The 21,605-nt window shown below is 47.7% G+C and overlaps 1 protein-coding gene across 2 annotated transcripts; it reads right to left on the bottom strand.

Moving 5' to 3' along the window:
- Positions 1-94: 94 nt before the first annotated feature.
- On the bottom strand, positions 95-21,602 carry RBM22 (RNA binding motif protein 22). 2 transcript variants are annotated; one of them, XM_073567248.1, is made up of 11 exons: positions 21,241-21,602; positions 13,590-13,643; positions 12,717-12,746; positions 12,205-12,337; positions 11,480-11,580; positions 11,179-11,351; positions 10,712-10,912; positions 10,436-10,600; positions 1,017-1,105; positions 630-752; positions 95-431 (listed from the first exon to the last, which is right to left on the bottom strand). In XM_073567248.1, exons 1-11 carry the CDS (start codon positions 21,292-21,294, stop codon positions 304-306), a joined length of 1,251 nt encoding a protein of 416 aa, XP_073423349.1. In that variant the 5' UTR covers positions 21,295-21,602; the 3' UTR covers positions 95-303. The 2 variants fall into 2 exon arrangements, with proteins under 2 accessions (XP_073423349.1, XP_073423354.1); XM_073567253.1 differs by lacking the exon at positions 21,241-21,602 and adding an exon at positions 21,090-21,200.
- Between the last annotated feature and the right edge of the window lie 3 nt (positions 21,603-21,605).

Here is a 21,605-nt window from a genome sequence, read left to right as displayed (position 1 = left end):
TGTTTTGATAATTTATTAAAAAAAAAAAAAAAAAAAAAAAAGGAAAAAAAAAAAGAAAAATGACAACCAAACAAGTAAAAGATTTCCAAAACACTTGATGTTTTTTCTTTTTACCAGGATGAAAACATATACATTTTGAGAGCCTGTGAGTCCCATACAAGTAATTCCACCTCCACTCCTAGAGGGATTCGTAGTGGACTGATATACATTTGGTGCACTTTATCCGCTGTGGCAGTTATGTGAAGTCTCTGTCCACTGATTTATTACAACTATTACTTTACATTGTTCCAAATATCCTCAGATTTAGACACTGCTAGGCTTGCCTGTATGTGCGCCCATACGTTGGGGATCTTGTGAAGGGTAATGAATATGACCAGGAGCACGGAGGAATGGTGGCGGAACCATTGGAGGAAACATGTGTGGGCTGAATCCTGAAAGAGAAAAATAATGTAAGCCTATTAGTACAAGACTGGCGACTTACTGACCCCAATCATGAATGGCTCCCAGCAGTGCCAATCCAAGGTCCCAGAATGTAAGAACAAGCCCATCATGAGCAGCAGTTTACAAACATACTGCACGGCATTGTCACTGGCAAACTGAGTGATCAGTGGGTGAGGAATCAAAATTACCTGGAGGTGGAGCAGCTAAGCCAGGAGGAGGCAGAGCAATGTTAACCAAAGCAGAGGATCCATTTGGAGGAAGGTTAAAATAGTTTGCAGAAGACTCCTCTTCTGTAGGTGGAGGTGGCAACACTTAAAAAAAAAAAATTACTACCTTAGTACAATTTATAATTGGATGTTTTGCATCATTTATCTTTTTTCAGACTTCAGGAAAGGGGTCAAGTTTAACCCTGACCTCATTACTTGTAGCTAGTGCAAGTATGAGGTTAAAAACAGAAAAAAGCTATAACAAAGTATTTTCAAAGTGAAATGAAATAAGAAATTTATAGGTATAGAAAAAAAAAAAAAAATGTAGGGCAGACTAGTTTTTGTAAAATAAATTACTGTTGTACATACCTCCAGGTAATCCAGGAACAGGTTCAAGTTTCAATCCAGAGTCGGCAATGCCTTCCCGCTCTCTCTCTTTCCCTCTCGCTGCTTGAGATCTGCAAAAATATACAAAATAAGCAATTTAGAGTCAGACCCACGACACTTTACATGAGACGTTATATGCAGCGCAGGTTTTAGTCTAAAAATCTATTTGTGAATTGACATGGCTTTTTTAAAAAAAACAAACAAACAAAACATAACAGATTAAAACCATGCCTTAAAAACAACATGACATCAAATACATGGTGTGTGATCAGCATTAGAGGGAATCTGCGGGCCAATTATATAATTTGGAAGGGGGTCTAATGTGTGCAATCCTAACTATAATTTAGTCACTGTTTGGATTCTACAGATCCACACTCCTGAAGTTCGCTATCTGACCACGTAATTGCGATCATGTTCCGATCACTTACGGAGCATTAACACTTCAAAATGATCATGAAAGAGCGGTGTTAGACTCATTTCACGATTATCTTGCTGTGGAAACAGGCTGACGATCAACCAATCAACGCAAAAGTGCAACTTTGTTGGTCTGTGTAAAAGGGACACTCTTCTGCTTCCCTAAAAGTTGACAGGTTCGCTTTAAGATTGGACTAGAGTGGATTAAGATAAGCAGTAAAAAAAAAATAATCAGGACAACTGCAGTGCAAGATTCTGGAAAAATAGAAGTCCCTCAGTACCAAATATAGGTACTATAGAAAACAGCAGCAATAGACTGTAAAACAGGATTTTTGGGTTGCTTACCGTAAAATCTGTTTCTCGGAGCCTTCATTGGGGGACACAGAAACCATGGGTGTATGCTGCTGCTACTAGGAGGCTGACACTATGTACAGAAAAAGGTTAGCTCCTCCTCCGCAGTATACATCCCACCAACCGGCGCTAATTTCCTCAGTTAGTGAGAAAGTAGTAGGAGAAGTAACAAAATAGAGTGAAAACAGAATAGACAACTCAACTGTAATCAACAAACAACAAAAGAACAGAAGTTGCAAAACATGGGAGGGTGATGTGTCCCCAAATGAAGGCTCCGAAAAACAGATTTTACGTTAAGCAACCCAAAAATCCTGTTTTCTCTATTGCTTCATTGGGGGACACAGAAGCCATGGGACGTCCCAAAGCAGTCCCTGGGGAGGGAGAAGCAAACTTCCATTAGGTCTGAGAACTCACCACCGCCGCCTGCAAGATCCGTCTGCCTAGGCTGGCGTCTGCCGAAGCATAGGTGTGGACCTTGTAAAATTTGGCAAACGTGTGGATCGAAGACCAGGTTGCAGCTTTGCAAAGCTGCAGCGCAGAGGCTCTGTGGCGCACCACCCAGGAGGCACCCAATGGCCAGTTAGAGTGAGCTCTAATTCCAGGAGGGGGCACTCGATGCTTGACCCGCCCGGTAGGCTTCCAAAATTGCCAATCTGATCCAGCGAGCAATAGTAGCCTTGGAGGCCGGCTGACCTTTCCACGCACCATCTGGAATGACGAAAAGTGAGTTTGTCTTCCGCAAGGGAGCCGTCCTAGCCAGGCAGACCTTCATCGCCCTGACCAGGTCTAGCTTGTTCAAGGAGTGCTCAAGAGGGTGGATTGGACCCGGACAAAAGGACGGAAGAACAATGTCCTCATTTAGGTGGAAAGTGGACACCACCTTAGGAAGGAAGGCGGGGGCCGCAGGACCACCTTATCCTGGTGGAGCACCAAGAAAGGAGGCCGACAAGAAAGGGCCGCCAATTCAGACACGCGCCGGATGGAGGTGATGGCCACTAGAAAAGTTACTTTCCAGGAGAGAAGCGAAAGGGAAACTTCCCTGAGAGGTTCAAAGAGTGAACCTTGTAGAGCCTCGAGGACCAGATTGAGATCCCATGGATCCACGGGAGTGCGGTACGGAGGTGCCACATGAGCCAGTCCCTGAAAAAAGTCTTGACTTGTGGACGGGAGGACGTCTTCTGGAAAAGAATGGAAAGCGCCGAGACTTGACCCTTTAAAGAGCCGAGGGCAAGGCCCGCATCTAGGCCTGCCTGGAGGAACGACAGGATAGAAGGGAGTGAAAAGGACATGGGCGGAATGTCATTGACCTCGCACCAAGTGAAATAGGCCTTCCACGTACGATAATAAATTCTGGAAGACGATGGCTTTCTAGCCCGGATCATGGTGATAATAACCCGATCCGGAAAACCTGACCGTTTTAGAACCGCGGTCTCAACAGCCACGCCGTTAAATTGAGCGGCAGAGAATTGGGGTGGCAGATTGGACCCTGAGATAGCAAATCTGCTCTGTCTGGAAGCTTCCAGGGGGCGTCCGCGAGAAGGTTGACGATGTCCGCGAACCAAGACCTTCTGGGCCAATCCGGAGCGATGAGGATGACTGGTACCCCTTCCGCCTTGATTTTCTTCAACAGTTTGGGAAGAAGAGGAAGGGGAGGGAACAGATAGGGGAGCTTGAACTGAGACCAGGGGATGGTCAGAGCATCAGCGCCCACTGTGAGAGGATCTCGGGCCCTGGATACGAACTGTGGGACTTTCCTGTTCAGGCGAGACGCCAGCAGATCTACGTCCGGAGTCCCCCAATGACGGCAAAGTTGATGAAAGACGTCCGGATGTAAGGACCATTCTCCCGCCATGAGACCCTCGCGGCTGAGAAAATCGGCGGCCCAGTTGTCCACGCTGGGAATGTGCACCGCGGATATGGCTGGGACTGATACCTCTGCCCAATGGAGAATCTTGGACACCTCCACTAGAGCCGAGGAACTCTGTCTCCCCCCTTGGTGGTTGACATATGCCACCGCCGTGGCATTGTCTGTCTGAATCCGGATCGGCAGACCCCTGAGAAGCCTTTCCCAGTGAATGAGAGACAGAAAAATCGCCCGTATCTCGAGAACGTTGATCGGCAGAGTTGTCTCGAGTCGACCACCGACCCTGAACAGTCTGATTGCGAAACGCCGCACCCCAGCCGAGAAGGCTGGCGTCCGTTGTCACAATCTGCCAGTGAATCGGAAGGAATGACTGGCCTAGGGAAATGAGGGGTGACGTCAGCCACCAATTGAGGGACTGTTTGACCCGAGACGAGAGGTGAATTGGACAGACCTGTTCCAACGAGACAGGATGGCCTGTTGAAGCGGTCTCGAATGAAATTGAGCAAAGGGAATTGCTTTGGCCGTCGCCATCATCTTTCCCAAGACTTTCATGGCAGACCAGAAAGAGGGATGCTGTAGGCTCTGCAGCGATCGTACATCTCGCCGCAGAGAGATCATCTTGTCTTCTGGGAGAAAGACCCTCGATCGACGGGTGTCGAACAATAAGCCTAGAAACACAAGACGTTGAGTCAGAACAAGGCAGGACTTTCTTTTGTATGCGAGCCACCCGAAACTGGACAGGGTGTCGAGAACGATGGTAAGACTTTGGAGAGTCTGATGAAAAGACAGAGCTTTGATTAGAATGTCGTCGAGGTACGGAAAGAGGACGAGACCTCTGATCCTCAGCAGGGCCATCAACGCCGCCATGATCTTTGTAAACACTCTGGGCGCGGTGGCGAGACCGAATGGCAGAGCGACAAACTGGTAGTGGTTCTGATGAATAGCGAAACGCAGGAATTTTTGATGCCCGGGAAAGATGGGAACATGCAGATAGGCATCTTGAATGTCTATTGAGCACATGAATTCCTGTGCTTCCATGGAAGCGATTACTGAACGAAGGGATTCCATCCTGAAATGCCGCAGGCGGACCCTTTTGTTCAGTAGTTTGAGGTCCAGAATGGGCCGAAACGTGCCGCCTTTTTTCGGCAATACAAACAGGTTTGAGTAAAACCCTGTGAATCGTTCTGTATCGGGAACGGGCACAATCACCCAGGAGCTGAGAAGAGAGGCGATGGATGCAAAGAAACCCGGAACTAAGGCAGGGTCTTTTGGAGGTCGGGACTCGAAGAAGCGATCCCGGGGCCGAGAAACAAACTCTATTTTGTATCCTGAGGATACAACTTCCCTGACCCAAGTGTCTTCCACCGAGGCAAGCCAGACGTCTCTGAAGAAAAGGAGTCGGCCGCCCAGTTGGGAAGGCGCCACGGAACTTTGTAGATAGTCATGCTGATGTGGACCGTCCAGTTCTGGACCTGGAGGATCTGCCCTGGGAGGAGTGAGATCGCCAGGAGGGAGTGGGCCTAAAGGAGACCTAACTATCCTGGCGTGCTTGTGGCCTTTGTTGGTTGGAAAAAGGTTCTGCCGCCGCGACACGGCGGAAGGACCGAAAGTGACGCCTTGGACGAGGTCTACGAGGCTTGGACTGAGGGAGAAGAGAACTTGTACCCCCAGTGGCGTCTTTAATAATCTGGTCCAGCTGGGATCCGAAGAGATGGGCTCCCTGAAAAGGCAGATTGGTAAGGGACTTTTTTGATGACAAATCCGCCTGCCAAGCCTACTACGTTGCTGGATGCTTGAGCTGCGCAAGACGTGGCATCTAAGGAGGCAGAGACTAAATATTCCCCTGCATGGGAGATCTGGTTGGCTAGCTCGGCCAGACGCTCTGGTTGGGCTCCATCAAGAATGCCTTGGAGGAGATCCTCCGCCCAAGTAGCTATGGCTTTTGCCACCCAAGTGGAAGCGAAGGCCGGGCTTAGCACCGTAGCAGCCGCTTCGAATGCTGACTTTGCTAAGGATTCTATGATCCTGTCGTTAGAATCCTTCAGAGACGCCACAAATGAAATCGGAAGGACCGTGTTCTTAGATAGCCTGGACACAGGAGCGTCTAGAGGGGGAAGCCGACCAGTTGTCGGTGAGCTGTTGAGAAAACGGATACAGCACGCTGAGACGCTTCCCTCTTTGAAAGCGCCTGGTCGGATTTTCTCTTTTCCTAGTAAGGAGCTTGTCAAACTCAAGAGTGAGAAGCGAAGACTCTGGAAGGTGCTTCTGCCCGCCTGAACGAAACCTCCTGAACTGAGGGTTTTGCAGGGGAGTCTGTGATCTCGAAAGTGTGTTTAATCACTGCAATGAGGTTCTGTACCGTAACCTTCATGTCCGTGGCATGGTCCGAATCCAGCTCTAAAATCTCTTCGGATGGTGCATCCGAGAATGCTTCGCCTGACTCGGGTGAGGAGGCATGGGAAAGAGACTGCTGGGAAGGACTATGTGGTGAGATGGGGTGAGGGGAGGAATCCGGAGGAGGAAGCAGGGGGACGAGCACGATAAGGCTTAGAGTTAGACATAATGAGGGACAGTCACTGAAGGAGTGCTGGAAGGTTGGGGGACAGGAGGCAGAGGAGGGTGTCAGTCTGCAGATGCAGAGCTACTCACGGTCCGGTGTCCTGTAGATGCTTCCAGCAAGCGATGCTGCCCGGCTCGTCTGGACCTGCAGGGCCACAGATAGGAGAGACGGAGTCCAGCTGACAGGCTGGGAAAATGGCGGCAGCCTGAGAGGAGCCGCGACGCCGAGCAAGGCCCAAACTGAAGCCGGGGCCTGGAGTAAATGCGGTGGCCGCCGGGAAGCGCGGGGGTAACACTGCCCTGCCGCGGCGACCGCTCCTCAAGGATCCATGCCTGAAGCCCGGCTGCTGTGGTGAAATGAGAAAAGAGCAACCGGGGAGGGGGGGCCAGGGAAAGGAGAGGCTGCTGAGAGGAGCCGTTGGGGGAAAAGCCACTCAGGGATCCCATACTTACCCTGTACCTGATCCTGTCTTCTGAGGGCAAAACCTGCGGGGGAAGATGGTACCTCAACGTCCAGAGAAGGATGTTTGCGTCTCTTCCAGACTGACAGGCTCTGGTGGGCGAGTGGGTGGGAGACGGGGGGGGGGGGGGTGAGGACTAGCTGGAACGCCTGACACGCATCCGTGCTCGGGCTCTTGGTCCTGCCGTGGAGAGCTATGAGGACACGGGGTGGCAGTACACGCCGTACTCAGTCTCTTTGTGGGACTACAGATGTGACCAATCACTCTGTATCCCTCTTGCGATCTTTGTACCTGAAAAGAAAACAACACACACTGAGGTAGAAATGGGTCTAATGAAAGACCCGTGTCCACCTCCTACTGACACTAAGCTAAACTGAGGAAATTAGTGCCGGTCGGTGGGGTGTATACTGCGGAGGAGGAGCTAACCTTTTTCTGTACATAGTGTCAGCCTCCTAGCGGCAGCAGCATACACCTATGGTTTCTGTGTCCCCCAATGAAGCGATAGAGAAAATTATTTTACAATTATTACTCTAAATACATAGAAAAGTAGCAGAGTTCGTAACATATGCTCCTTAACCCCTTTCCTACATTGGACGTAATATTCCGTCCATGTGACCGGGGCCTGGACTAGATTCGGCGGCCGGCGGGGAGAGCGGAGGCAACGCTGCACCCGCGCGATCGCTCCGCAATGGAACCATGCTTGCCGCCCGGCTGCTGAGCAAAAACAAGATAAGTGCACCCGGGGAGAGGGGAGTGGGAAGCAGGGAAGAGGCTGCTTAAAGGAGCCGTGACACCTGGTGGACATGTCACTCAGGGCGCCCGCTCCGCCAGGTACCAGGGCCTGCAGCATGGCAGGACAAATAAGAAAGAAAGGTGCAGCCAGGTAGACGTGGAAGGGCTTGATACTCCGGGGTCCTTGTGGGAGTACGGATGTGACTGTTCACTCCGTATCCCTCCAGAACCTGCAAAGAAATGACGCACGCTGAGGTAGATAAGGGTCTAATGAAAGACCAGTGTCCACCTCCTACTGACACTAAGCTAAACTGAGGAAATTAGTGCCGGTCGGTGGGGTGTATACTGCGGAGGAGGAGCTAACCTTTTTCTGTACATAGTGTCAGCCTCCTAGCGGCAGCAGCATACACCTATGGTTTCTGTGTCCCCCAATGAAGCGATAGAGAAAATTATTTTACAATTATTACTCTAAATACATAGAAAAGTAGCAGAGTGGTAACATATGCTCCTTAACCCCTTTCCTACATTGGACGTAATATTCCGTCCATGTGACCTGGGACCTAAGTACCAAGGACGGAATATTACGTCACAGGTGGAGCGCCGCTGATCGCGGCCGGGTGTCAGCTGATTATCACAGCTGACACCCGGCACATTAACCCCTGGCACACTGCGATCAAACATGATCGCAATGTACCTGGGGCATAGGAGAGAAGCGCGCAGGGAGGGGGCTCCTTCCGTACTTCCCTGCGAACCCGGAGCGACGCGATGTGCTGCTTCGCTCCAAGAGTCCTCCTCCCTGCAGGCCCCCGGATTCACTATGGCCACGGGGGCCTTCGGGGTCCTGCAGGGAGGCGTCTTTCTCACTGCCTGCTGAGAGCAGGCAGGAGGAAGCCTGCAGAGCGCCTGTCAGATCGCCGATCTGACACAGCGCTGTTCTAAGTGTCAGATCGGAGATCTGACAAATGACAGTGCTGTCCCCCCCGGGACAATATAATAAAGTAAGAAAATAAAAAAATAAAAAAAGTGTAAAAATTAAAAAAAAAAAAAAAAAAAAATTAATCACAAAATAAATTTAAAAATGTTCCCTAATAAATTGTTTTTTCTAAATAAAAAAAAACAATAAAAGTACACATATTTAGTATCGCCGCGTCCGTAATGACCCGCCCTATAAAACTATCCCACTAGTTATCCCCTTTAGCAAACCCCTAAAAAAAAACACAAAAAAAACAAAAACAAAACAAGCAATAAACAATGCTATATTATCATACCGCCGAACAAAAAGTCCAATAACGCGCGATCAAAAAGACGTATATAAATAACAATGGTACCGCTGAAAACGTCATCTTGTCCCGCAAAAAACGAGCTGCAATACAGCATCATCAGTGAAAAAATACAAAAGTTATAGCTCACAGAATAAAGTGATGCAAAAATAATTATTTTTTTTATAGAAAATTGTTTTTATTGCATAAAAGCGACAAAACATAAAGAGGTATCGCTGTAATCGTACTGACCTGAAGAATAAAACTGTTTTATCAATTTTACCGCACGCGGAACGGTGTAAACGCACCCCCCAAAAGAAATTCATGAAATGCTGGTTTTTGTTCATTCTGTGTCCCAAAAATCGGAATAAAAAGCGATCAAAAAAGTCACATGCCCGAAAACGGTACCAATAAAAACGTCAACTCGTCCCGCAAAAAATAAGACCTCACATGACTTTGCTTCCAAAATTGTGCTGATGCAAAGTAAACATGTGGGAAATGTTACTTATTAAGTTTTTTGTGTGCAATATCTCTGTGACTTAAGAGCATAAAAATTCAAATTTGGAAAACTGCGAAGTTTTCAGAATTTTCGCCAAATTTGCGTTTTTTTCAAAAATAAACGCAAGTTATATCAATGAAATTTTACCACTGACATGAAGTACAATATGTCACGAGAAAACAGTGTCAGAATCACCGGGATCCATGGAAACGTTCCAGAGTTATTACCTCATAAAGGGACAGTGGTCAAAATTTTAAAAATTGGCCCAGGCATTAACATGCAAACCACCCTTGGGAGTAAAAGGGTTAAATAGATCCCATTACTTCCTGGGAAACCTTATGAAGACATGGGGGGTATCGATGAAATCTGCAATCATTTTTCAGTGTAAATCGGCTGCTGATCACCAGAGCAAATGGATTTGGCACAGTTTTTTCCTTGAACTGTCTATTGTATCCCTGACCACCAAACCCAGATGGGATAGCAGAGAAAGGATAGGTTGCCAACCATTGTATCATTTGTGGCAAGCCCTGATGAGTGTTATGATCCTAGCATGACCCACAAAAGTGAGAGATCCAACTATACATTTTTTAATGTATGTACATATGTCATAGATCAGGTCTGGGTGTGTGGAAAAGCTACAGGAGCAGTTAACTGTTTATATAACATTGTCACTGACAGCAGCATTAAAATGCTTGTGATTGACAGGCGTAACTGGGTCACTGCAATCCCCCCAATAAATTGTAGTAGTATTTATGTTTAAAAGCTAAAAAAAAATTAAATTAAAACCAAAAACAGTAGAAAGTTCACAACCATAATCATCCGGGCCTGCAGAATCACGTTGCTGGGTCAGATTTTTATTTTTACTGCTCAGTGGACAAAGAAAAAATGAATCCCCAAAACAGACATGTAATTGCAGGGCTTTTTTTTTTTTTAAACAATATTTCACCCACTTAGAATTTTTCTCTCTTTTCCAGAGCACTATATTGTAAAATTGTTCCACAAAAAAAAAAGAAAAACCCTCATATGGATATATCAACAGTAAAATAAAGTTATGCTTCTGACTTTTCTTAAAAACAGACCTTCTGCTTCTAAGGACCGAGCACGTGTGTACAGTGGAGAGAGCTGTGCTTGTATCAGGTGAGATCCCTAGATTTACTTTCTGCAGCAATATAATGTTACTTATAATATACAAGACAATCTTCTAACTTTAGGAGCAGTGTCTCCACATGTATAGAGCAAGTATATATATCTTACTAGCTCACCTTCCCCACTTGACATTAAGGCGACGTCCATTCACAATCAGCTTATTAAATGATTTCTCCGCTGCTGTTTCCGCCGATTGCCTAGTGGCAAACTGAATAAAGGCGCACTGCTGACGTTGGACTACTGTAATTGTTCTTATTTCACCAAACTGGTAAAAGTGATTTCTGCAGAAAAGAAAAAAAATCAGGAAGTAATGTTACTGTATATAGTTGCATGCATACACCTCAGAAAATATAGATGAACACAGGCTTTAACTAATATTAAGAATGGCTTACCTAAGCTCTGATTCGCTGATGTTGTCGCCCAGTCCTCCCACATATAGAGTAGTAATGGTCTTGTCCTCTGGGGGGTCCAAACGTGGCATTGTGGAGGCCCTTTTCAATAGCTTATCTGCTACAGGGTCATTGATGCCATAATAACGGTCTTTGATATTTTGATCTGCAAGAGGGTCATCGGGATCTGTGGGTTTCTCGTGCCTATGAAAATTAAGTTTGGAAAGTAAAATAATTGAATATTTACTTATGCAAATGATTCTGACGAAGCAAGAAAAAAAAAGTGACGTCCTAAGCATTGTTTAATGGAGTAATGCCGATAATATTAAAACACGGCCCACCAGAAGCCCACTCCATCCGCCATCCAGAATGTCAAATGCAGCTACAATACTTATAAGAATTCCAGAAAAGCAGGACAAATAATTGAGGCAACCACAGCTATGCTATAACCTCTAAAAACCAATCATTACCTATATGGACACTCTTCGCCTCTTTTACATTCTCCTTTAACCCAAAAAGAGCAAATGTGGGGCCGGTTCCGTTTGTAGTATGGAGTGGTCCGGGCTAGTTTTAAAAGCATATCACTGCTTGATGCGGCTTTTCCAAGACCTCCAACAGGCCTTGTTCCATCGGAATTTGAGATCTAGAATATGTTTTATTAAAGAAAAAAAGAATGTTCCTCGTTATAATCAGGTTACATCATAGTGACAAACATCTGTAAAAGCTTTTCCTGTAAAATATAGAAATTCCTTCAGGTTTTTTGGGGCTCACCTCTCTCTCCATGTTCTGTGTGTAGTATTCTTTATTTACATCCGATCTAGGCATATCATCCTTAAAGGAAACCCCTGCATCACGCACTTGAATTGGAAGCCCTAAACAACACAATGAAGAGTAAAAACTGAAAAAGTAGCAATAAAAAGTAGAGTGCTCGGTTAAGGTGTTATCGAAGTATGTTCGTGTGTTAATAGAGTATCTTTGACGTGCTCGTATACTAAGTTTGAGTCCTCGTGGCTTCATGTCTCGCGGCTGATTGACAGCTGCGAGAAATGCAGTCACGGCGATTCGAACATATAATCCGAGTGCACGAAAGAATCTCTATTAACACACGAGCATACTTAGATAACATCTTATCCGAGCACAATCGCTCATCACTATTAATAAGCAGTAAATTGCAAAAGTTATTTTTATTTATTCTTTTACAAGCACTGTCCAACAATACCCATCTATGAAAATGGGAAAAAACTCGCTAACGCTTCGCACCATAGAGGACCCTACAGCAGCAAGTCAGGTATTTAGTTCTCAGTAAAATTGGTAAGAGCAGACCGAAAGGCCAACTTGCAGAGATTTTTTTTTGTATAGTTGCAATATTTGAGAAGAAAGTGTACTGTGTTTATCCAAAGTATGTATTAGGACAGCTTACATCTGACTGTCAATGTGTAAGCTTCCTTATGACGGAAATTAATGAAAACCTACAAACCTGCCAAATAGTTACTTACCAAATTCCAGGTCTAGAAGGCAGGTCTGGCAGACATTTTTTAACTTGCTACAGGTCTGACACACTTCTGTTTTCTTAAAGCGCATTCGCACCCCTGGGCACCATCGGAATACTGTAAATGGACGTGCACATATCTAAAGAAAAAGAATAAATAATTATGTACCCCTACAGTCAATGAACTAATGCTCTTACAGACAGTTCTTCTGAGATGGCGGCAATAATATAATGATGGCCAGGTAAGGGGCAATCATATCATACCAGACTTGGACATAGTAAGATTACCATTAAAAGAACCAGGTATTCTTTCTCTGCACCAGCGATAGTAATAGGGTCACATTTCGGTTCCAGAATGTGAATAGACCACGTGGTGTCAGTATTTAATAGTAATGCTATATATTATGTTATAGAGAATACAGTCAGTACTAACAGAGGAATATATTTGTAAAAGATTAAAGAAGCCAGCGTCCAAGCAAACCACGGTCCATAATTGTGAAGTGGAATCATTTCTCTTACCTTGCACTCTTTGCCATATTTTTCTTTGGTCTGAAATTAAAAAAAAAAAAAAAAAAAAAAGTAAATAAAACAGTCGTCGGTGTACTCCCTCTGACACCATTTATTTAAACTTTACTAAATTTGGCACAAATTACACCAACACAACTTTTTTTTAAATATAGGGACAATTCAGTCAGTATTAAATTACCCAACGCTGCCGCTACTCGCTGGCCTTGTCCCAGCAGAGACTGTTCTATAGCCCCAATTACAAGGTTACTGTTGATCCCTAGGCCACTATGACAGAGGTCTTTGGGTCAGCATTTGTAAAGCCAAAACTAAGAATGGATCGAAAACACAGATGATGTGTGAATCCTTCCATCATACTTTGTTTTTAGGGTTACACTGGAAGGGGCAAATTCATCATGATGTTTTGCCATTCTGTATGTAGCAACATTGTTCATGTGACTTGTAGTTTGCAAAAAGACTGACTTTTTTCAAAAAGTTGGCAGAGCTTTGCTGGGAGACGATGTGGGAGAACGGATGCCAAATTCACCATAATTTACATCACAAAAGTGGCCGAAATTATGACACAAGTGTACTTCTGCACCTGACTGGAGTAGATTGCTGTACTGGTGCACAGCAGCCAAAAGATGCACCAAATTCATTAAAAGTTGCATATCTGTTCATGAAGTTGGTGAATCTTACTCCAGCTTGCTATTCATTAAGATTTGGAAGCCATTCTTGATAAAATGGGGTCTTCAATCTTGTACTTAGAGCTGCCACGTGTAACAGAGCTGTGTTCTGCAGCTTGTGTATTGAAGTGACAACTGAAGAAGACAAAGCCTGGAGCCCAAATAGACAATTCAACTAGTGGCCTTTGAGGGGTTAACTTACCATCCTGATATACGGGTTTTCTCCTAGACATGTCTGACAAAGAATTGGAAAGTCCTGAAAAGACATTCATGCATCAGTAAAAGTCATATCAGTCAATGTCAGACACAGAATTATTACACAATTGTGGACAGGGAGCGGGTGCAGTTGGATAATGGGGGCACTGATGTACTGATATGTTATGCCCCAGCTGTCTGGTTGGTGGTTTCAGCACATCGTAGATAGCCTTCATTTACCAGCCTGTTCACACAATGATGGCTTAAAGGGAACCTGACAGTTCCCCCATGCCCTCCAGCATTTGTATATTTGTTGTTAAATACCCTGCCTAGCCAGCCCATTATAGTGCTTATCACCTACATACATGCTTAAAAGATTTTATAAACTTCACTTTCCTATGCTAATTAGGCCTTTGACTGGTAGACAGGACATTGTTTCTCCAAACAGCATGTTATCACGCCCCTGTGGGCACGACAACATGGTTTTCTAGGGTCAGAGTCCTCATCAGCTCTCTGCAAATCTCAGGCATGCGTAAAGGCCCATTTACATTTAGCGATGCACCAGCGATCCTGACAACGATGCGACCCGGTCAGGATCGCTGGTGCATCGCTAAGTGGTCGCTAGTGAGCTGCCACACAGGCAGATCTCACAGTGAAGTAGCGACGCAGCAGCAGTCGTTACTTACCTTTCAGACGCGGCGATCCTGACGTCCTCCCGCCCGCATTCACGCGTTGCTCGTCGGCGCCAGCAGGAAGCGCCCGACGAGAAATGGAGCTGCGCGATCAGCGACAGAAAGCGGGGGAGCCGGTCGGAGGTATCACACACAGCGATATCGCTGTGTGTAAAGGCCCCTTAAGTATTTCCTCGGCCACATCATTGCACCTCTGAAGCCAAGTGTACACTTCCCAGCTTCAGAGGCGCACTGCCAAAATGTGGAGAAACTGGAGCGGGTGTTCCAAAACACGCTTGTTTGCCGATTAGCTTCTCGTCTACATGTATCATAATTTAGGGTGCATGTACATTGGCTGCCTGGACTCCCATGCACTCAGAACGCTCGGTAATATGATCATTGTGCATTGAATATCATGATTCTCAGCAGCACATTACTGATTACACAGGACGATGTGCTGCTGAAAATGAGGATTTTTCAGTAAGCTTAAAATGCATTCCACAGAGCAAATCAGCATTTGGCTCATTCATTGGGAGATTGGCAGCTGTTCATACAGGCTAAATCAGGAAACAAGCCTTCCTAGGAACGCTCAAAACTCAGTGTATGCACCCTAAGGCTGAATTCAGACAGCCGAAAACCATATAGGCATATATTATTTACTGTGCTGTCATCATATTCTGCAGCACTTTACAGACATCATCGTCACTGTCCCCATCGGGGCTCACAATCTAGAATCTAGATTCCCCATCAATATATTTGGAGAGTGGGAGGAAACCCAAGCAATCACGAGGAGAACATACAATCTCCTTGCAGAAGTTGTCCTTGAAGGAATTGAACATAAGAGCGCTGCAAAGCGACAGTGCTAACCACTGAGCCACCATGCTGCCCATATATAGAACCTATTGAATTTAGGGCAGGAGAGCCGAGGTTGGTTAGTACACAAACTGTTTGTCACGGACCTCTGAGTTCAGCCGTTGTGATACTGAACATGCCATGATGCCAAGGGCACTTTTTATCTCTTTTTTATACTTGAAGCAACTTAAAAGCATCTGGACATGAACACCAAACAGTGGAAGTTTCTATTTAGATTGAGCTATTCCGAAGTGGAAGTAATTCGACATAACGGTATGGAGCATGCTGGACCCAGATTGTATAATTAAATCTAAGGCTGTTCTCAAATCTGTGTCCGAGGTTCCAGTTATAAAACAAAACATGGGGCAATCACTGATCCTTCTAGGATCATACGGACCACAAGGCTTTATAATGGGATTCATCAGTGCTAATCCTGCCGGTGGAGTGTGCCATACACATTACATGGCTGTAGGCCAAAAGATACTTCGTTAGACTGACAGTCATGTCAGCTGACTGTCCCATACACAGGAGCACTCGTTGGGCCAAGCAGTCCTGTGCTCTCTATGAGAAAGCCGCCATCTGACATATCCTCAGCGATTGGCAGGTCGATGTCAGACATGCCCAAAATGCATCTTTCAAGACGATCCGTCAGCCAGAACCCCCGTACACAGACTGTCAGCTACAACTATCAATATCAGCAGGTTCACCAGACTAGTGTGTATGGGTTCCTCAAGGGTCCTATACACAAATCTGTTGAGCGTTTTACCAGGAACTCCCTCGCCCGGCGCTTCCATACCCAGGAGTGTGCACTATGCTGAGCCCTTGTGTGTTCTCTATAGAGTCACTGTCAGATATCTGTAGCAGTGGCTTATCTCAGGGAGACAAAAGGACTGGCAGTCCAAAATCAGGCATGTCCAATCCTTATATCCCCTGACAACATCTCTTGAGGCCTCCACAGATTCTGGTGGCTGATGCTGCTTATATCAGGATTTGGGACAATAATAGTCCAGTCTACTGTGTATTGGAGACCCAAAACTGATGGAATCTGTAGGTGTAAAATGACTGAAGGCACAAAACTAGTGAGAGCAACACAGTAAATGTGAGTGACCGCACCCTGTGTGCCCCATACTGAATGGGGGGTCTGATGCCAGAGATGTTAGCACTGTATATAGGTGGGCCCCGAGCTCTTCAGAACGTGGGAGGCAACACTGGTCACCATTATGGGCCTTATTCTCAGGAAGGTGGCCTCCATACCAGTGATGGTGCATTACCCCCCCTCTATACTGTACACCAGGAGGCCCCTTATGCTCAGGATGGGTGTCTCCATACTAGTGATGGTGCATTACTCCCCCCTCTCAATGCTGTACACAAGAAGGCCCTTTATTCTCAGGATGGGGGTCTCCATACTAGTGATGGTGCATTACTCCCCCCTCTCAATGCTGTACACCAGGAGGCCCTTTATTCTCAGGATGGGAGTCTTTATACTAGAGATGGTGCATTACTCCCCTCCCTATGCTGTACACCAAGGGGCCCCTTACTCTCAGGATGGGGGTCTCCATACTAGAGATGGTGCATTACTCCCCTCCCTATGCTATACACCAGGAGTCCCCTTATTCTCAGGATGGGGGTCTCTATACTAGTGATGGTGCATTACTCCCCCCTCTCTATGCTGTACACCAGGAGTCCCCTTATTCTCAGGATGGGGGTCTCTATACTAGTGATGGTGCATTACTCCCCTCCCTATGCTGTACACCAAGGGGCCCCTTACTCTCAGGATGGGGGTCTCCATACTAGAGATGGTGCATTACTCCCCCCTCTATGCTGTACACCAGGAGTCCCCTTATTCTCAGGATGGGGGTCTCTATACTAGAGAGGGTGCATTACCCCCCTCTCTATGCTGTACACCAAGGGGCCCCTTACTCTCAGGATGGGGGTCTCCATACTAGTGATGGTGCATTACTCCCCCCTCTATGCTGTACACCAAGGGGCCCCTTACTCTCAGGATGGTGGTCTCTATACTAGTGATGGTGCATTACCCCCCTCTCTATGCTGTACACCAGGAGTCCCCTTACTCTCAGGATGGTGGTCTCTATACTAGTGATGGTGCATTACCCCCCTCTCTATGCTGTACACCAGGAGGCCCCTTACTCTCAGGATGGGGGTCTCTATACTAGTGATGGTGCATTACCCCCCTCTCTATGCTGTACACCAGGAGGCCCCTTACTCTCAGGATGGGGGTCTCTATACTAGTGATGGTGCATTACTCCCCTCTCTATGCTGTACACCAGGAGGCCCCTTATTCTCAGGATGGGGGTCTCTATACTAGAGATGGTGCATTACCCCCCCTCTATGCTGTACACCAGGGGGCCCCTTATTCTCAGGATGGGGGTCTCTATACTAGAGATGGTGCATTACTCCCCCCTCTATGCTGTACACCAAGGGGCCCCTTATTCTCAGGATGGGGGTCTCTATACTAGAGATGGTGCATTACTCCCCCCTCTATGCTGTACACCAAGGGGCCCCTTACTCTCAGGATGGGGGTCTCTATACTAGTGATGGTGCATTACCCCCCTCTCTATGCTGTACACCAGGAGGCCCCTTATTCTCAGGATGGGGGTCTCTATACTAGTGATGGTGCATTACCCCCCTCTCTATGCTGTACACCAGGAGGCCCCTTATTCTCAGGATGGGGGTCTCCATACTAGAGATGGTGCATTACTCCCCCCTCTATGCTGTACACCAGGAGTCCCCTTATTCTCAGGATGGGGGTCTCTATACTAGTGATGGTGCATTACTCCCCCCTCTCTATGCTGTACACCAGGGGGCCCCTTATTCTCAGGATTGGGGTCTCTATACTAGAGATGGTGCATTACCCCCCTCTCTATGCTGTACACCAAGGGGCCCCTTACTCTCAGGATGGGGGTCTCCATACTAGTGATGGTGCATTACTCCCCTCTATGCTGTACACCAAGGGGCCCCTTACTCTCAGGATGGGGGTCTCTATACTAGTGATGGTGCATTACCCCCCTCTCTATGCTGTACACCAGGAGGCCCCTTATTCTCAGGATGGGGGTCTCTATACTAGTGATGGTGCATTACTCCCCTCCCTATGCTGAACACCAAAGGGCCCCTTACTCTCAGGATGGGGGTCTCCATACTAGAGATGGTGCATTACCCCCCCTCTCTATGCTGTACACCAGGGGGCCCCTTATTCTCAGGATGGGGGTCTCTATACTAGAGATGGTGCATTACTCCCCTTATTCTCAGGATGGGGGTCTCTATACTAGAGATGGTGCATTACTCCCCCCTCTATGCTGTACACCAGGAGTCCCCTTATTCTCAGGATGGGGGTCTCTATACTAGAGATGGTGCATTACCCCCCTCTCTATGCTGTACACCAGGGGGCCCCTTATTCTCAGGATGGGGGTCTCCATACTAGAGATGGTGCATTACTCCCCCCTCTATGCTGTACACCAGGAGTCCCCTTATTCTCAGGATGGGGGTCTCTATACTAGTGATGGTGCATTACCCCCCTCTCTATGCTGTACACCAGGGGGCCCCTTATTCTCAGGATGGGGGTCTCTATACTAGAGATGGTGCATTACCCCCCTCTCTATGCTGTACACCAGGGGGCCCCTTATTCTCAGGATGGGGGTCTCTATACTAGTGATGGTGCATTACCCCCCTCTCTATGCTGTACACCAGGGGGCCCCTTATTCTCAGGATGGGGGTCTCTATACTAGAGATGGTGCATTACCCCCCTCTCTATGCTGTACACCAGGGGGCCCCTTATTCTCAGGATGGGGGTCTCCATACTAGAGATGGTGCATTACTCCCCCCTCTATGCTGTACACCAGGGGGCCCCTTATTCTCAGGATGGGGGTCTCTATACTAGAGATGGTGCATTACTCCCCCTCTATGCTGTACACCAGGGGGCCCCTTATTCTCAGGATGGGGGTCTCTATACTAGAGATGGTGCATTACTCCCCCTCTATGCTGTACACCAGGAGTCCCCTTATAATCAGGATGGGGGTCTCCATACTAGAGATGGTGCATTACTCCCCCCTCTATGCTGTACACCAGGGGGCCCCTTATTCTCAGGATGGGGGTCTCTATACTAGAGATGGTGCATTACCCCCCTCTCTATGCTGTACACCAGGAGTCCCCTTATTCTCAGGATGGGGGTCTCTATACTAGAGATGGTGCATTACTCCCCTCTCTATGCTGTACACCAGGAGTCCCCTTATTCTCAGGATGGGGGTCTCTATACTAGAGATGGTGCATTACTCCCCCCTCTATGCTGTACACCAGGAGTCCCCTTATTCTCAGGATGGGGGTCTCTATACTAGAGATGGTGCATTACCCCCCTCTCTATGCTGTACACCAGGGGGCCCCTTATTCTCAGGATGGGGGTCTCTATACTAGAGATGGTGCATTACTCCCCTCTCTATGCTGTACACCAGGAGTCCCCTTATTCTCAGGATGGGGGTCTCTATACTAGAGATGGTGCATTACCCCCCTCTCTATGCTGTACACCAGGAGTCCCCTTATTCTCAGGATGGGGGTCTCTATACTAGAGATGGTGCATTACCCCCCTCTCTATGCTGTACACCAGGAGTCCCCTTATTCTCAGGATGGGGGTCTCTATACTAGAGATGGTGCATTACTCCCCCCTCTATGCTGTACACCAGGAGTCCCCTTATTCTCAGGATGGGGGTCTCTATACTAGTGATGGTGCATTACTCCCCTCTCTATGCTGTACACCAGGAGTCCCCTTATTCTCAGGATGGGGGTCTCCATACTAGAGATGGTGCATTACTCCCCCCTCTATGCTGTACACCAGGAGTCCCCTTATTCTCAGGATGGGGGTCTCCATACTAGAGATGGTGCATTACCCCCCTCTCTATGCTGTACACCAGGGGGCCCCTTATTCTCAGGATGGGGGTCTCTATACTAGAGATGGTGCATTACTCCCCTCTCTATGCTGTACACCAGGAGTCCCCTTATTCTCAGGATGGGGGTCTCTATACTAGAGATGGTGCATTACCCCCCTCTCTATGCTGTACACCAGGGGGCCCCTTACTCTCAGGATGGGGGTCTCCATACTAGAGATGGTGCATTACCCCCCTCTCTATGCTGTACACCAGGGGACCCCTTATTCTCAGGATGGGGGTCTCTATACTAGAGATGGTGCATTACTCCCCCTCTATGCTGTACACCAGGGGGCCCCTTATTCTCAGGATGGGGGTCTCTATACTAGAGATGGTGTATTACTCCCCCCTCTATGCTGTACACCAGGAGTCCCCTTATTCTCAGGATGGGGGTCTCTATACTAGAGATGGTGCATTACCCCCCTCTCTATGCTGTACACCAGGGGGCCCCTTATTCTCAGGATGGGGGTCTCCATACTAGAGATGGTGCATTACTCCCCCCTCTATGCTGTACACCAGGAGTCCCCTTATTCTCAGGATGGGGGTCTCTATACTAGTGATGGTGCATTACCCCCCTCTCTATGCTGTACACCAGGGGGCCCCTTATTCTCAGGATGGGGGTCTCTATACTAGAGATGGTGCATTACCCCCCTCTCTATGCTGTACACCAGGGGGCCCCTTATTCTCAGGATGGGGGTCTCTATACTAGTGATGGTGCATTACCCCCCTCTCTATGCTGTACACCAGGGGGCCCCTTATTCTCAGGATGGGGGTCTCTATACTAGAGATGGTGCATTACCCCCCTCTCTATGCTGTACACCAGGAGTCCCCTTATTCTCAGGATGGGGGTCTCTATACTAGAGATGGTGCATTACTCCCCCCTCTCTATGCTGTACACCAGGGGGCCCCTTATTCTCAGGATGGGGGTCTCTATACTAGAGATGGTGCATTACTCCCCTTATTCTCAGGATGGGGGTCTCTATACTAGTGATGGTGCATTACTCCCCCCTCTATATGCTGCACACCAGGAGGCGCACACACGGATATCATTACCGGCTGCACTGGTGACTGTGAGCAGCCCTGGCCTACTACTACCACGTCCGCCCCCAGGCCTCGCCTCCTGTTCCAGGCTTCACACAGCAGCACACGCCGGTATCAGTCACCGACCCCCATGGTATACACCCGTGCCCCTCCGGTCACTCACCGCGTCCTCCCAGTTCTGCCGGTTGTAAGTATTTGACCCGAGAGACGTCGCCATTCTGTTTCGGCCCAGCCGCCGACTGCTCGGAAATCTCCCCAGTACTGAGCAGGCGCGAGCAGTGCCAGATCACGCGCAGGCGCAGCGTGTGATAGTCGCAGCTGCGCCCTGGTCGTTTGGGTGTCATTGGCGCCACCTCGTGGTCTGCTGTAGTATACACACTTTGGATTGTAGATAGTGGCCGGGCTCACACACAGCGAGATACGGCCGAGTCTCGCAGGTTAAAACCAAGCTCTGGCGCCGGCACTCCGGAGGGAGCGTGCAGCCGCACAGCAATACATAGAGCTGCACGCTGTGCTCCAGAGTGCCGG

This window comes from Dendrobates tinctorius, unplaced genomic scaffold (assembly GCF_039654945.1).
Source record: "Dendrobates tinctorius isolate UK_male_01 unplaced genomic scaffold, ASM3965494v1 ptg000004l, whole genome shotgun sequence".
NCBI classification, from domain to species: Eukaryota; Metazoa; Chordata; class Amphibia; order Anura; family Dendrobatidae; genus Dendrobates; species Dendrobates tinctorius.
This window is presented reverse-complemented; position numbering and strand designations above follow the sequence as displayed.

What these genes read in the sequence shown, in the direction of transcription:
- RBM22 (XM_073567248.1), bottom strand. Translation starts at nt 21,294, where the DNA reads ATGGCGACGTCTCTCGGGTCAAATACTTACAACCGGCAGAACTGGGAG. An exon ending in AATATGGCAAAGAGTGCAAG is followed by an intron (nt 12,338 to 12,716) that starts GTAAGAGAAATG and finishes CTTTTTCTTTAG; the next exon opens with ATATGTGCACGTCCATTTAC. An exon ending in CACAGAACATGGAGAGAGAG is followed by an intron (nt 11,352 to 11,479) that starts GTGAGCCCCAAA and finishes AACATATTCTAG; the next exon opens with ATCTCAAATTCCGATGGAAC.